At 41.8% G+C, this 15,739-nt stretch overlaps 1 protein-coding gene across 5 annotated transcripts in view; it reads right to left on the bottom strand.

The window, feature by feature from the left end:
• Positions 1–647: 647 nt before the first annotated feature.
• Positions 648–15,739, bottom strand: part of gpat2 (glycerol-3-phosphate acyltransferase 2, mitochondrial) — a 111,404-nt gene continuing 96,312 nt past the window's right edge. For all 5 annotated transcript variants that reach the window (XM_054610376.1, XM_054610374.1, XM_054610372.1 and 2 more), the window contains 13 exons: positions 15,572–15,670; positions 14,546–14,628; positions 12,485–12,615; positions 12,162–12,232; positions 11,735–11,895; positions 11,506–11,609; positions 9,531–9,715; positions 8,495–8,572; positions 7,752–7,880; positions 3,934–4,054; positions 3,655–3,723; positions 3,242–3,297; positions 648–1,174 (listed from right to left, as the gene is read on the bottom strand). In XM_054610376.1, the coding sequence (XP_054466351.1) occupies positions 1,058–1,174; positions 3,242–3,297; positions 3,655–3,723; positions 3,934–4,054; positions 7,752–7,880; positions 8,495–8,572; positions 9,531–9,715; positions 11,506–11,609; positions 11,735–11,895; positions 12,162–12,232; positions 12,485–12,615; positions 14,546–14,628; positions 15,572–15,670 (1,404 nt within the window). In that variant the 3' untranslated portion in view covers positions 648–1,057. The remainder of the gene's footprint in view (positions 1,175–3,241; positions 3,298–3,654; positions 3,724–3,933; positions 4,055–7,751; positions 7,881–8,494; positions 8,573–9,530; positions 9,716–11,505; positions 11,610–11,734; positions 11,896–12,161; positions 12,233–12,484; positions 12,616–14,545; positions 14,629–15,571; positions 15,671–15,739) is intronic.

Below are 15,739 nucleotides of genomic sequence, written 5' to 3'. Positions count from 1 at the left end.
TTACAAACTTCACAAAGGAGGATTATTGTAGGACTGTTGTATTAGACTGAATGAGCTCAGTGTTCTCTGTGTCCCATTACAACTTAGTAATTGTGTTAAGTATGTAGTATATCCTGATCTTTATAGAATACTATTCCTGCATTATTATACAAGAAATCAATTAAATGTGGGTTTTTTTGGTAGTTGAAGCTGTGATCACACTCATTCAGATACCGCCTGCAGTAGTGTGTAGTATGGATTTCAGACCCAGCTGCAGGGAGGCGTGTGTGAAAAGCATGGAGGCTTTGACAGTCGGATCAACACTGGGTGGCAGTAGAGTTTCACGGTCGACTGGAGACGATCGACTGCAGCTTTGTTTTGAGTTAAAAAAGGATCAAAACAGCCGCGCTGGCTCTCAACTGTGCAAACAGACGGCTCAGAGGCATCGATTTGTCTCTGCGCCTCGGTGTCAAAAGGTCTGCGTCAGAACAGACAGACTCTCCTGAGGTCTGAGTCAGCACACAAAGATCTACATTCAGGAGGACAGCAAGTTACAATGATGAGCTATTTGGAGGAAATCATATTTGTGAGAAGCAGCATAATATACTACAGTAAATCATTTTGTAACCAGTCTGTGCACAAGGAACCCACTCAGCTCGTATGTGTGGAGTTAACGATGAAGTAGGCACACTTTCTTTATTGTCAGCATGAACATTGCTTAACTGATCAACTTGAGAAATAAACTTAATGTTCGCGTTACAAACAAAACTTTCGCGGCCTTCATTACAACACAAACGTGGTCCAAACACGAGCCGCACCGAGTCCTCACAGCTGATTACAGGGACTTCATAATCCTCGTCTCCTGTGGCTTTATGCTAATGCTATTACTAAAGATAAACTTAAAATCAGTGTCTCATCACTGAAAAAAAATCAAAATGCAATTAACCTAAAAGGCACGAGCGTACCTGCTCAGCATGCATCTCAACGGCGAGCACGAGCTTCTCTGACGCGAACAGAGGATGAGGTCAGAGTCTGCAACACAACAAAGCCCTTGAGTCACGCCGCACAGTTAAACACATTAATTGAAGAGGTACTGGGAGATGAAGCGCTGCAGTTGCTGCTTGTTCTCTGACGACTGGAACAAAGGGCCGACGCCAAGGAAGACGCCTCCTCTCTGACGCTCCTCCGAAAGGACCTGAGGCGAACACAAACACTGCCGTCAGGGCTCAACACGCAAACACATTTTTATTTAGTAACCTTTATTTGAACACTGCGAGCTCAGAGCTTGTCTTATCTTAAGTGGTGTGTCTCTTTTTTTTTTTTTCCCACGAGGCTGAATAAAAACACACACACACGCACACAGATTTGACCTGTAGATCTTAGAAATCAAGCCATCTTGACATCAGGGAGTGGAATTAGCTGTGTAATCCTTAAACAAGCCAGATAACGATCGCTTCTGACTGACAACCTTGATAAGAAAGTTGATAATGGCCTCATGAGATCTCTGCAGATATATATGGGTCAATGATGCTCTATTTTTAAAAGGCAGTGATTCCCAACCCGCAGACTGATGAAGGCAGATACAGTCTACTTTATTGAGTTGAAAAGGCTTAGTGCTAAATTGTAATTGAGGGGGAACTTGTGCAGATACCCTGATGAATATATCTATGGATAGAATGGATAAAAAGGCCAGTATCAGATTATCGAGTGATCTGCCGTTTCCTCCATTTTTTTATGACTAGAATCGACGTGTTTCTCTTCGGTTCTCAGATTATGTTGCCCTCCTCCTATTCATTATTCCTTGCTGTTGTTTGCAGGCTCTGTGCAGATGAAGATAACAGAGGCTCTTATAAACCATTTGCATTCCTTCTTGCACTTCTTGAAAAAACAAGCTTCCCCCGGACGTGAAAATGTGTTTTTATATCAGGTCACCTTAGAAACGGGTTCCCCACATATTAATCTTACTCAGCGCTGTTATACCAGCACAAGGTACTCATCGGGATTGTTCGGTATTATGGAGAATAAATGTATCCGCTTTCTTGCTGAGGGTTAAATGAAAAGATTAATACCACTCATGTCTGTACGGTTCTTATAAAGCTACAGAAGGCCATTAGCTTAGCTTAGCATAAAGTCTGGCAACAGGGGGAAACAGATAGAATCTAGAATCTGACCAAAGATCAAAAATGCTACCAGCACCTGAGAAATTAGCGCGTTACATCTTTCATATCTGCTGGATAGTTTAATATACAACAACAAATCTTATTGCTGATCGTATATTATGTATGTTAAATAATTATCAATAAAGTAGCTATTGACTACAGCTGCCATATGAATGCAGAAAAAGTCCAGTGGCTTACTTCTCAGTTTTGCTATATGTGTGTTAACACAACCCAAACTGTATTTTTGAGCTTTAAGACAATTGTCTTTTGTTTCATGCAGGCAACTACAAGGTTTGTTTGGCTAAATGCGCTGCAAAACACAGTTGACCTACATTCAATACTGTGCCTGAATGCATCATGCGTAGAGACAGACGGAGCACTGAAGCTGCTGCTCTGCTAACACGCTGCATCCTGTACAAAGGCAGCGTGAAATGGATGTACTTCAGTATATGTATGTCAAATCTGTACTTCAGTACACCACCCATTCCAGCTATTTAGAGGCGTCTCTGTGACCCTTCACAGCAGTTAAATCTGTGTTAAAAAATAAATAAATAACATCCATCATAGTTTGAAACATAATACTGGTAGAGTTAAAGTAGATATAGACAACACAAGCAGGATTATAGGTTCCTAGTGTATTTGTTCTTTTCAAAGACTAAAATGTGAAGTGTTGCCCGTGCTACACTCTCCCAATTTCTAATTTAAAATCACTTGCGTCCTTGGCCCAGTGAATTCTCTTTAAAGATCGACATTTCTGCCTCAAACATGATTGGATATGGCTGGCTCGAGTCAAGCTCAGTTTCTCTCTCGTTGCAGCAAAATCAGATTGGATTCCCGCTCACGCTGAGCTGAAAGCTCAAGAATATTGTTAAAAAAAACTTTGCCAGCGGCTGATTGATTGTTAGAGGTTATCTCTGTATTTGGGCTGGATTGAGGCACGCCCCGAAACGGATCAACGTTAAACCTGAACTTCTTGAGAGTTGGACTGCACCTAAAGTTTCAATCCTGAATGGAGCTGTTATTCTCGGCAGAAAGATACATTTAAAAACACACACACACACACCCACACCCACACACACACACAGAGAGAGGCTGTCACTCACCCCCAGGTCTATTAGTGATCTAACTGCAGTGCGTGCAGCCTCCTCCGAGCAGCTCTCTGTGAGATGCAGCACAAAGGCACACATGAATCAAAAGAACAGACAGATTCTCAACAAGGAAAAACCAGGTCGGGATAACGGAGCACAGCAGTTACTTGTGGGACTGATGGGATTTTATACTGTGCATTATTGAATGGTGTCTTTTGGGTAGTTTCTGATCGTAATATATGCTTTTTTAAGGGGAGGAGAGCATGTGATGTGAGCGGGGGACATTGGGGGGGGGTCTCTGCAGACCTGTTACGCGCTGAATCAGTGGGAAAAGGCAAAGTGAGAAGCTCTTTAAAGTTACAACACAAATAAATGGAAGATCTTTGTGTGAGTGTGTTCCTGGGAGCTGATGTCAAGGTTGAGCTCACCAAAGTGCTGCTTCTTCTTATTCGCTGTGTCACACAGATGGGAGTGTATCTGAGCCACGAACTCTGCCTCTGAAACACATGACATGCTATTATCATGTATATTTATGACTGGTGGAACACTGCAAACGGCTTAGCGGGAGATATAAGACATCAGAGCCACTCTGGTTACTGGCTTTGAAAAAAAGTGGTGAAATACTTTTACACGTTTTAAACATTTATCTGTGCTACTAACCCTCCGACACTAATCAGAGATCAACGTTGTCCCTTTGACAAACATACCTGGCAGAGGTGTGTGCAGAAGGTCCAGACCGCTGGTCGCCCAGCACAGTGCCCTAAGATGACCAGCTAGCATACTGCAGAGGAAGAAGAGCATCTCTGGACACTGACTCGGATGGCTTATCTGGGAAAAGAGGACGGAGGCAGAGGAAGGAATTTAAGAGCATTTTCCGCTACGATGAGCACAGAGCGAGTCAGTCGCTGTCGGGGGGCCTGTCGGCCCTAGAAAGTAGTACGGCTGCGGGATACAGAGGCCCGATATTATAAAAGGAACACTTGCTCGAGTGGCAACACTCACATGGCACATGTGGGTCTAAATCTCAGTGCTGGCCAAGTAGGTTTTGTATTCGGTTTAAAGCAGTAAAACATTTAAGCCTTTATTAGTAGAGGGGATGGACAAAATAATTGTAACAACAAAAGACTCGACCCATATCTACAGAAGAACTTTAATTTCCTTAATTTTCCTCTTCTCACATGGGAGGATATAACACAACAACCAGACGTGTGCAATAAGGACATAAACTCTCATTTTAATGAAAGTTTAATACTATTATTTTATGATGTTGTTTTAAGTGGCCCTTTACACCCCCCCACCTCTCTTTTTATAGCAGTATTTCATGTAGAATATAGTTTTATGTTGTTTATATCCAGAACTTTACCCTCCTCAAATCTATGCACACTACACAGCCAAAATTAAGTGGACACCTGAGCATTGCACCCATATGTGATCTTAAACATCTCATTCCAAATTCATGGGGTTTAATCTTCTGCCATAACAGCCTCAAATCTTCTAGCAAGGATTTCCACTAGATTTTGAATGTTGGCTGCAGGGACTTGCTCCCCATTGGGCCCACAACGGACACTGAGGGCCGGCTCACATTCAGGGTTCAAAGTCATCCCAGAAGTGTTGGATGGTGTTGAGGTCAGGGCTCAGTGTTGAGGCCAGTAAAGTTCTTCCACACCAAACTCAGAAAAAACTTTTTATACATGGTCTCATCTGCTAATGAGGGAGACCAAGACATCTCTGTATAAATAGTTAAACAGTGTGTATGCGGCCATTATAATATTGTAATATGTAATATTGAAATATGTGGGGACAAGTTTTTGTTGTTGATTCAAACAAATCTTGTAAAATTGCCTTGTGTTCCTTGGTCATTACACAAACATACAAAACCATTATGAAGTATGGATGCTCATACAAGAACTGCAACAGATACAACTGTTGCTCAGCAGGCTTCGTTTTGTGCTTAAAAAAAAAAATACAGGACATATCCAGATTTCATACCAAAGTCATATTTCATTCAGCGTGACGTGCTGAATGGTACTCATCCAATTTTTCAATGAGCAGTCGCCATTTAGTCGATTACGGTAATTCAATCGGCGTTTAAACAATCATTATGCTAATGTGCAGCACTTAGAAGCTTCAACACACAGTAGAACTTTAAAATCAACAGAGAGAAAAGAGAGCGCAGTCAGAGCAACTGTTTATAGAATGACTTGTATGAGCAGTAAAAACACATTAGGCCAGAGAGGCTGCTCTGCAAAAAAAAAAAAAAAAATTTACTCAGACCTAAAATGCACCCAGAGCATAATATTTAGACAAGCCAAATAAGCACATTGAAAAAATAATAATTATTATTTGTACAACATAAGAAAGAATAACATATAAGCTCATAACATCGTATTAGGGTATATGTTGTCCGATTAGTAAATCAAAATGACAGAAAGAAATGTTTGATATAATGTTTGGTTTGGGTCACGCAAATAGTTGTTGTTTTTCTGATGTAGATAACAAATCTACATTTTAGAGTATGTACACAACTATGCCCCCCTCAGGGAATATATTCCTTCTCAGCTTGCATAGCTTGAACATGAATAACTTAATACACACAAACACAATAACTAATAAAAAATGAGAGTGCCTTTGGAAATACAATGTTCTACAAGGACGATGAACAAAGTTATGCTTTGAAAAAGCTTTTTAAGGTGTTTGGGCATAAATCGCTAAACTTTGAGCCCACACAGGGCCAGGCTTTTCCTTGATAATTAATTATAGCAGCTCAGCTTGTATTACTGCCAGCGTGCTTCTTGGGACCACCTAAGGTAAATTAAGTCGGGTTAAGGTACGGAGGTCTGTTCTGACCTCGTTCAGCAGCGGAGCAGAGGCACCGGGAGAAGAACAAATAGTGCATAAGATGGAGAAAAGTGAAAAGGTTTAGAGTGGAAGAGTAAAGTGTAAAAACATTGATGAGGCTCTTCCTCAGCAGACAAAGTTGAAGTCATGGAGAGGATTTTTATACCGGTGTGGAGGTGGCAGTGGTTTTACTCGGCTGGAAAATCAACTTCCCTGTGGCACAGGTAGGCGTTAGAACCTATTTGGATGTGTTCTCTGTAGCTTACTACAGCGAGCTTCAGTGTTCCTCGCACTTTCTGAGTCAAACAATGGCTGTAATGGATGATAGTGTGCGTGTCCGACCCCAGCTGGGGGAAGGTGAAGCACATAAGCAGCATAAATAAAACAAAAAGAGAGACAGTCCACACACTGAGTACTCCCAAGCTCCCAAAACATGTTGCAATGACGCAGTGTTTCAACCTTTACAGTCTTCCTCAGGCAAACATCGACATAGACAAACAGCAGGAGGGAAATCTCATGACACAATGTTCCAAACTGATCTACTAGGTACATAAAAACACAAAACTGTCAATACAATACAATAAGCTGGCCTGATCTCTGAGTTGCCGCCCACATCTGCAATTAGCTTGTGCATTCCCAACAATCTGTAGTAGGACAATTACATGTTTTTATATACATGGTTTTAGCATGATGGGTGTCATGTTTACCTGCGACAACTTGAATGCCGGTTCACTTATCAGTTTTTCAGCGCTTGCAATATTTAGTGTGTGGACTATTTCTCTTTTTTTATTTGCATGTCAAGGTTTTTACCATTTATTAAATCAAAATGCACTTTCAGTTTGCCGGAGTGGCTCTGCTAATCTGATGCCGTGGAACAAATGTGAGCATACACACATATCCTTGTTGTCTTATGTTAAGCACTTTGAATAGCCTTGCTGTTAAAAGGTGCTATACGAAATATACTTCCATTGCCTTGATTGCTTAACTGCATCATAGAGTGCACCTGAGTGGGAAAATCTACATTTTGTGTCGTTCTCCACTCACTTACACAGGTTTTTCCTTTAATTTGTCATTGTTACATTTTACCCAAACATTACAGTTAGTTTAAGACGTAAAAACTCCTCGGTATACCTTTAAATGTAACCGTGATATCAGTCGTTATTGCTTTTTGACATGTGGAAAATTAGAAAAAACTACTTTATCCGTAAAATGTGTATGTCTATCCATGTCACTGTGCTTTAATTGCGGCTTTCTCTTGATGCAGTTTCACGAGCACGCCTGAGGCTCTTGAGGCACCTCAAAGTCACTTTGCAGTCTTGGTAACAGACAGAAGTGCACTTTGAGCACTGGCTGTTTGGTCCCTTTGTAAGCTGGTAAGTTTCCTTGTGTTGCTTTTTCAAGAAGCACATATAACAGTCATGACAGTCGGGCTTCTTTTAAAGATGACACATGCTGCTAATTGACATTCAAGTTACGTGACGCAACAGTCTAGGTGCTCTCGTAATGGGGATTTATTTACTTCAAAGTTCTTTTTCATGTGGGGTTTCTGGTTTATTTTGTACGTGCCCCGCAGGCAGGCGTCTTTTGTAGGTCGGCAAGCGTGGAACATTTTTTCCTTCGTATAACCTCTGGTGCTTCTCTAAGTCATGTGTAGAAACCAGAGGAGCCCAGCAGTGCTCCTCTGTACCTTGTAGGAACGCAGGTCCTGCTCCTCCACGTCACAGTCGGAGTCGCTGAGATAAGGGTCGTCAGAGGTGGTCCAGGTCAGAGCGCCCTCCTTCTTCCAGAAATCACAGATGGGAACATCTCTGGGAATCTACATAGGATGGAGGGTAAATAAAGATGGCAGTATTTCAGACTATAACTGTATTTGGTCTGGTAAAAACATCTGAGACTGACTTTCAATACTTAAAAGTCTTAACTGTCTCAGTCTAATGTTGACATTTTGTGTTTAACATAAAATGAATTTCATAACAAAATAAAAGATAAAGCCTGACACCTAATTACACAAAAGACACCAAATACCACTATCGATCTGCCTGTGATTGATTTTACTGAGCTTGTATTATTGTCATTTTATGGTCAGTTCTTATATAATAATGGACTCTGTTCGTACTTCCCTTATTCAACTAAACAAGGCATAAGTAATTTAAGTAAAGTAAAGAGCAAAATTATCTTTATTTGGAGTCGTGTTTCTGACCACCTCATGAATCCAAATAGTCACTCTCTTTTAGCTCTGTGTTTGGTCTCCACCACGTCCTGAGAAATAGATATCTGGCTCTTTAGCTGCTAAATGCTCCTGTATGTTCACCAGCTCGTCGCCGACTATGTCTGTCTGTCATTTAGTGCTGAACGGGTAATGCCCAGTGGGTAAATTATGGAGGGTTTTAGAGTAAAAACTTTTAGAAACTTGTAAGAAATCTGTCTTACTTCTTCCATGATCAGGATGCCACAGCGTACCAGACTGTCAACTGCATCCAGAGCGAAACTCTGGGCCGACTGACAAGGCTGGAGAGAGAGAGAGAGAGAGAGAGAGAGAGAGAGAGAGAGAGAGAGAGAGGTTGAGAGAGCACTACTACTCCCTCTACTTAATGAAGTGAGTGAAATATAAGAGATTGAGTGTGCAACATTAGCAGCAAAATATGTTGACAAACACTTAAAAAACAATTTCTATAGAGAATCTGTCCTATGTTGGTGCCCATGTTATTAAATGTTATTGAATGCCTTTATTATATTGCATTTGATATTTGCATATTGTTTATTCATTTCTGAATTTCTGTCAATGTTGATATATTTCCTTACTTCTTTTGCAATATAGATGTCTACTTGCTTATAGAGCTTATTTGAATTAGATGTTAAGACAGAGGGAGATGATAATGGGTAAGCCCAAAAGTAAAGAAAGGTAAGATTAACACGCAGCTCCAGCCCGTCTATAAAGTTCAGGGGGAGACAGCTGACAGAGAGCATGAATAGTGTAGTAGAGACATAGCAGAGATCAGAGAAGCAGAATGAAAGATGGCCGGCAGGCAAGACCGGGAGCAATAATTTCTCGGTGAGAAATGGGGAGAGGGTAAAAAAGCTGCGAGCAGAAGAGACAAGAAACTGCAGCTGCCGAAATGAAAGCTGAGCAAACAGAGAAAGGAATAGTATTTCTGGCTCAGATTGGGAGCCCTTTAAGTCAGCCTGATGGAGCACGTACCTGCAGCCACGCACAAACACACACACACAAAAATACACACATGGACAGATACACACACAAACACACAGATACACACACAAACACACACAGACAGATACACACAATTCAAAGGCAGCAGAGCAGGATGAATGGCTGTTCAGCTCCATTAAACATCCATTGAATGAGACTGGGTGTGTGTGTGTGTGTGTGTGTGTGTGTGTGTGTGTGTGTGTGTGTGTGTGTGTGTGTGTGTGTGTGTGTGTGTGTGTGATATGAATTCCTACTCACTGGCATGAAGCCCGGAGGCAGGAGATGGCAGAGCTGCAGGGCTCTCTCCGTCAGCTCGGACTGGCAGAGCACCACATCGAACTCCATGTCACCGTTGACCTGCTCTCCGTCCACGCCGTCGCTCCTCACCCTGCTGCTGACGCCACTGCCGACCACCTCGCACAGCATGGCCGCCACCGCACATGCTAAGACCAAACACACACACACACACACACACACACACACACACACACACACACACACACACACACACACACACACACACACACACACACACACACACACACACACACACACACACACACACACACACAAACATCTGATCTTTTGCTCTTATTCCAAATACACACAGTGGGGAAACTATTATATTATCCAAAGTAAACAGGTTTTGATCTGTTTCTCAGCAAAATATCTCAAAATGTTCCTGTTTGGTGGAAATATGAAGACAGTCTTTGGCTAATGGATCAGTTCATGAGATTTTGCTGATAAGCAGGATTGAGTATTTCCACCATTTATACAAATGTTATCTCTTGATATGTGCTGGTGGGAAAGTCTTGACATCCAGATAGTTTTTGTCCTTAAACAGAGCCACAGACTTTGTCACAAAGAAAACGAAGGCTTGGAGACGAACACTGAACACAGACCACAATGATAAGAAGGGGTACTTGTACTTTTGGAACCTTCACTTAAAAAGGTGCTAAATTCCAAATTCAACTATTTGAGTAATTATTAAAAAAATTATATTGAACATTTTAATTTAAACAGGTCACTATCTATTGCCGAATGAGGTAACACAAGTGTAATTGAGCCTATGGCCTGCTGATGAAAGCCCATGTATTTGCATTATTACGAACTGGGTGTCTTTCCAGGTAAAAACCACAAGCAGCAACACTGTTAGGATCCTTGGTAAGTGAGATCCAAAAAACACACCAAGTACCGCCAAAGAGAACCAAATGGAGATCCTCAAGATTGTTACTTTCATTAATAGATCGGAGTACATCTTACACAACTAAATATTACCTCAATAGAGCATCCATGTATTAATCTAAAGTACACTCAGGAGGCTTTTATCAGCACAAAGCCCACTGCCCACCAGCTTTACTTCTTATACAACCAAAAAAAGTCATGCAGCAATAATGAATCATGCAGGCCAAGTAGCTTCCTGTGCTTAAAAAAACAACATTATTTTTAACTCCAACAACAATGCTAAAATGGGGCTGCAGTATCTGTGGCTTCACCCCAGTCTGCCTGCTAGCATGGTATCTAGAAAAAGAACAGCACAATGTATGTAACAGGCTCAAGGATGAGCTGATATAACACTTGGACCACATCTAGGCTTTCCGCCATTAGATGATTACCGTATATTACTCATACTTTCACTTATTATGCTATTTCCAACCCTTTTGCCAAACAAGAACGCCAAAACTGGGGGATTCTTCATTAACCCAGATTATGTTCGATGCCAGTGTTTTCTTTTTAATTCTTGCTTTCAGCACCATCTGCAAGGTTAGGGAAAGATTGTGGTTATTAAAAATAAACTGTTAAGTTGAAGTATGGTCTCTTATCATTCTGCTGCCTAATTTCCTGAGTAACTCACATTACAGGTGCAGCACTTCATCTATCATCTCCACATGTCATTCATATCGACACAACTGGATATCAGAAGAGATTATCATACAAGAAATGACATAAGAAAAAGTGGAAACCAGCTGAAGAGGTGCACTGTCTTCTTTATTCATTTCAGTGGACAAAAATGAGCCACTTGCAAGCACCGTTCCCCGACACTGCTTTCAACTTTGAAAATGTCATGTTTAAAACTTTTTTTTGATGCTGCCATGCCGACAGTCACGGCCAAGGCCTCCCACGAAAAATAAGGTGCCCATAGAACACGGGGTCGCGAGACGATATTTAGGCTTAAATGTTATAGGGAGAGTTTTGTCAGCTACACAAAATACACACACGCAAAGTCACTCACCGCCAACAGCTTCCAAAATAAAGGTGTGTGTGACAATCTGGGCCTGGAGGGCGAGGTGCAGCGTAGCATCAGGAGAAGGACGGGGCACAATAAACGGGTCTCTCCTGGAAGGAAGGAAACATGGTCAGTAAAGGAGACGGAGGCTTCACTGAAAGGGAAATTGGATTTTAGATAAGCAACACAAGTTTGCTGTGCAGCGCTTATCAGTGTTGACAGACAAAAAACAAACCTAGACGGCACTGCGGCTATGATGAGGTGAGGGGCGAGCAGAGAGAGGGAATAGCGGACAATCTCCTCTAAACTTCCCCCGAAACCCACGTCCTTGTTCCTGAACAGCAGCTCCTCCGTGAGCCAGGCCACATCACGACACAGGGCGGAGGCGCTCACACCCTGCGGAGGAGAGGGACGGAGAGGTTTCGTTCCAGAAATGAGTCGCCAGCGTTGACCATCTGGTGACGTTAAGATAGACTGGTGGGTATGACTCAGAAAATCACTGTCGCACTCTAATGAAACCCGCAGGAAAAAACAATTCTGTTTATGAGCCACTTGGGAGTATTGATGGATCCTTAGTGGATCAGGGGGCGGATTTAACTCTGATGGCACCAAGTGGAAAATTGCTTAGCCATCACACGACCACAGGGGGATGATGCATGTACCTTGCGGTGTCTGTACAGCATAAGACTTGACACCAGACTGGTGGACATCACAGCTGTGCAGGAGGCTGAAGCTAGAAAAAGAGAGACACACACACACACACACACACACACACACACACACACACACACACACACACACACACACACACACACACACACACACACACACACACACACACACACACACACACACACACACACACACACACACACACACACACACACACAGAGAGAGATAATGCGGAGCAATTTGCATACCATTAAAACAAAAGCGTATGAAGATTTGTTTACGATTCAGCAGGGGAACATAATCCTGGACCTACAGAAGATGAGGTGGAGGATGATGGCGACGCTAAGGTCTCTCTCTGGATGAGTTGGCTCTTTAAGTTCAGATGCATAATGAGAGGAAGGCAGGAGCCACGACATCTTCCTCTGCCCAAACACACAGTCGGCTCTTGAGTGAATAAAAGTAAGACGAGGAGAGAGGGATGTCAGGAATCACTTTTTAGAATTTATGATACTTAAGATTTTTATTAAGTATTCTCAGCATTCTTCCTGCTAGACCACCACGAGCCTCAAGGATAGTTGTTTTCATTGTTAGCGGTGGAGTCTGACATTCCCACACTGGTCTCAAATGCAATTTTATCTCATTGATATTAGCCTCATTGTTTACTTCTCCCTCTCTTGACACGTATCAGAGCTGTGCAAGTTACTGCTGATGAAAACCAAACATCCTGCTGATGCTGATTGATATTGAAAGCGTTCAATTGGCGAAACATGGGCGATGTGTGTTTATACTGTGAAGAAGCTACAGGAAAAAAATGTATTTGACATCACGGTCAGCACTTACCGCAATCTTTGATCAAAAATGGGTCTACAAAGCAAAACGTGGTCATTTTCAGCATTTCTTTGACAACGTATCAGTTTTAGATATGTTAGCTGAAGAGTTAGCAGGGAAAAGCTGCACACCTCCAACTCCTCAGCAAAGGTAACAGACTTTTTATTAAATCAAAAGTTTGTTTGGCTGCAATGTTAACAGACACACTTGTTGCCCTTCTGCTGTATATCTGACAGAGTAGAGTATTTAACCACAGTAATCACATCTGTCGCAAAAACAACCAGAGCTGAAATCTGGACATAAAAGAAGAATAACACAGTCGGTAAGAAAAGAAAGGCCTTGTGCCATCCGAATGTGTCACAGTAAATTGGATCATTGTCGAGGGGGTTGCATAACAAATCAAGTAGTAATCAAGTATTATTTGCTCCAGCTGAAAAAATTGTAAAAAGCTTCATTTAATTACAATACATGGACATTTTCCGGTAATGCTTAATTTGTTTTTATGACAACATTTGCGGGTAATGAGGAAGGACATTAGCTGTGTTTCAAGTAAACTCTAAATGACCATTATGAGAGTTCAGTTGATGACTTGACACCATATTTCTGAGAAATAAAAGGAACGCTTACGTGTGGGGTAAAATAACACTGTAGACACACTTCAGGTGCATACAAGCGTACGCAAACAGCAGCTAAATCACTCGAAAACTGCGATACATTTTATGAGCTGCTTATCTGAGGCTACGCTGGACTGATACGAGTGTGTTGTTTATGAGTCTCAGCTGTGCATGTGTGAGAGAGATATGCAGCGGTGTATCAAACACAGCGGGTCATATCTGGCTCTGGTAACACAGAAATCCTGCAGACAATGACAATGTTCATCTCAAACAATAATAAATAAACTGTTAGTGGGGAAATTAAGTGTTTGTATGCAGGGACTTTTCATCGAGGCAGCCCTCGTGTTTGCTGCATTTTTGCTGCATGGGAACAAAAATGTGAAAGAGGCTTCAAATGCTGAGACACAGTGTTAAGTACCGGAGCATGTTATTGATGTAGACAAACACAAAGAACTAAAACTGCTCACATACATGCTGATAACAATCCAATCCAACTACCACTTCTCTGCCCCCTCTCATCTATCGCCTCCCGTCTAAATCTCTGATGGGTTTTTTTTCTGCGTCCCGTGATCTCAGAAGATTTAAACATGCAAAGGGAGAAGCCCCTCTGCTCGTCAGGAGCCAAGCCGAGATTGAGTGAGGATGTTATTTTCTAACAGTTATCTTTTTTTTCGCTGGCAGACTGTGTAATGTTGATGGTAATTGGACCAAGTCTAAGAGGATGAAAACTCTCATCAGAGCTCGCATCGCATCTGTGCCAGATTCGAGGTTTAGAGGGAGGTTTATCTTCAAAGTTTGTGGGAAAGTAACTTTTCGATTTCACAGATGTTCGATAAAACGCCGTCCAAAATCCGTGTTCCATTGTGGTTTGTTCATATAGAGTACAAACACTCATTCGTGCACACAGGTGTGTACACAGGGGGGTTGATTACCTGTTGTTGAGGATAACAGGCAGCAACAGGTCCTGTAGAGGGAGCCATTCATCTACTCTGCACCTCCCTGACTCGCACATCTCCTACACACATAAACACAAAAATATGGACACACACAGGCACAAAGTAGAATGTCTAAATCATCCAACATTGGTGCTCTGATAAAAACCAAGCAGGGACAATTAGACCAAGTTTACATTAAAAAATGTAATGCCAACTATCACTGCTGCAGCCCATTTTCTCTGTTGTTATTGCCAAGCGGTAACCTTCTGTTCCACCCAGTTGCCAGTTCATTGGGTACACCTACACAACAGTCCTGCATTAAATGCTACCTTGGTGAATGTGACAATGCTCAGTTTTGGTTTAAACTGTTTGAGAGATGTTGTGAATTCTACTTTATGATCATTTTAGAGGCTGCAGTTTGTGGTTCTCTTGAACTACATTGCATTATATTGGGAGTTATTTCTGGTCCTGTTCATGAACAGACTAACTATGATCCACAACTGGAAGTACATCTGGCTTTGTTCTTTCTTGACTACAAAATGTTGGAACTCACAATACCCAGTATTGTATTCCCCTTTATTATTCAAGTAAAGACAGGTAAACCTATAGGCCCAAAAATCACAAGTTTTGAGTGGGGATATGTTTTTTAAAAGAGAACGTCAACATACATCTGTAGAAGCCAAGTGAGTTACTCCACTTCCAAGGTGAGTGTGATTTATAAGAAGGCGTATTATTTGCCTGTCCAACCTTCACGAGAGGCCACAAGATGATGATTTAAGGGATAAGACAGATGAAGGTTTTGTTTAGTTTTTTCACTCTCAAAGTGTTTTTTCTACAAACCATTGAAGATCCCTACAAATAATTGAGATGAAACAATCAAGAAAAAAAACACTGCTCTGTTTAATGCCCACTCTTGGTCTATAACCTGTGACCACGTGTTGAATGTAGCTTCATTTCAAAGGGTTACAAGCCACAAAGTTTCCACACCGCTTCTGTAAATGATATGGTCATTCTCCTGTGCACCTTGAGAGAAAAGGGCTGAGCGAAGTGGACCCTCACGCTTCCTCCCGGTCTCCTCCAGAGTAGAGACCACAACCACTGCAACACAGTGCTTAAGCCAACCTGTAAAGAGACCACAAACACCCACACACACACATAAACACAATCATAATGATACATAGAGAAAAATCA

This window comes from Anoplopoma fimbria, chromosome 13 (genome assembly GCF_027596085.1).
Source record: "Anoplopoma fimbria isolate UVic2021 breed Golden Eagle Sablefish chromosome 13, Afim_UVic_2022, whole genome shotgun sequence".
NCBI lineage: Eukaryota > Metazoa > Chordata > Actinopteri > Perciformes > Anoplopomatidae > Anoplopoma > Anoplopoma fimbria.
The sequence above is the reverse complement of the archived record's forward strand: the minus strand, read 5'-3'. Positions and strand labels throughout refer to the sequence as shown.